Raw genomic sequence first — 516 nt, forward strand, 5'->3', positions numbered from 1 at the left:
GTGCCGATGCGGTGTAGTGCTGCTGCTGCTGATGTGCGTTCTGAGGGAAACTGGGATACTGCTCGAGCTGCGGGACTTTCAGAGCTTGCTGAGCCGGAGGGAACCCGACTCCTCCCGAGGGGCTGTAGTTGCTGGGGGAAACGCGAGGCTGCTCTGGGAACAGGTGGGGGTGTAAGTGCACCTGGTCGTAGTTGGCGGGGGGATACCTGTTCACGTTCAGGCTGCAAAGAGGAGGAAAGAAACGTGACTGCGCTGCAGCAGCCCTGGCTCAGCCACGCACAGTCAGGGGGCAGACAGAGCTGCTTTGGGATGGGAGGCGCTCCCTAAGCTGCGTGACACAGCAGCCCCGCAGCCTCAGGAACCGCTGCCCAAGGGCAAGAGACAACTCACTCCCTGAAGCCAGTACAGCTCAGCCTGGGGCTGGCAAGGAAACCACGTCTGGGGCATCTGCCCCCGCTTCTTCCTCCCTGCTCCCAGCTCAGGGAAGGGGCACAGAGGCGGCCGGCGGCCTTACCT

At 63.2% G+C, this 516-nt stretch overlaps 1 protein-coding gene across 1 annotated transcript in view; it reads right to left on the reverse strand.

Annotated features, from left to right (window-relative positions):
• Positions 1 to 516, reverse strand: part of SIK3 (SIK family kinase 3) — a gene marked incomplete at its 3' end in the record, with an annotated part of 29,410 nt that overhangs the window by 638 nt on the left and 28,256 nt on the right. The window contains exon 20 of the mRNA XM_010193815.1: positions 5 to 221. Within this exon, the coding sequence (XP_010192117.1) occupies positions 5 to 221 (217 nt within the window). The remainder of the gene's footprint in view (positions 1 to 4; positions 222 to 516) is intronic.

The sequence above is a fragment of the Mesitornis unicolor genome, unplaced genomic scaffold, assembly GCF_000695765.1.
Source record: "Mesitornis unicolor isolate BGI_N332 unplaced genomic scaffold, ASM69576v1 scaffold8181, whole genome shotgun sequence".
NCBI lineage: Eukaryota > Metazoa > Chordata > Aves > Mesitornithiformes > Mesitornithidae > Mesitornis > Mesitornis unicolor.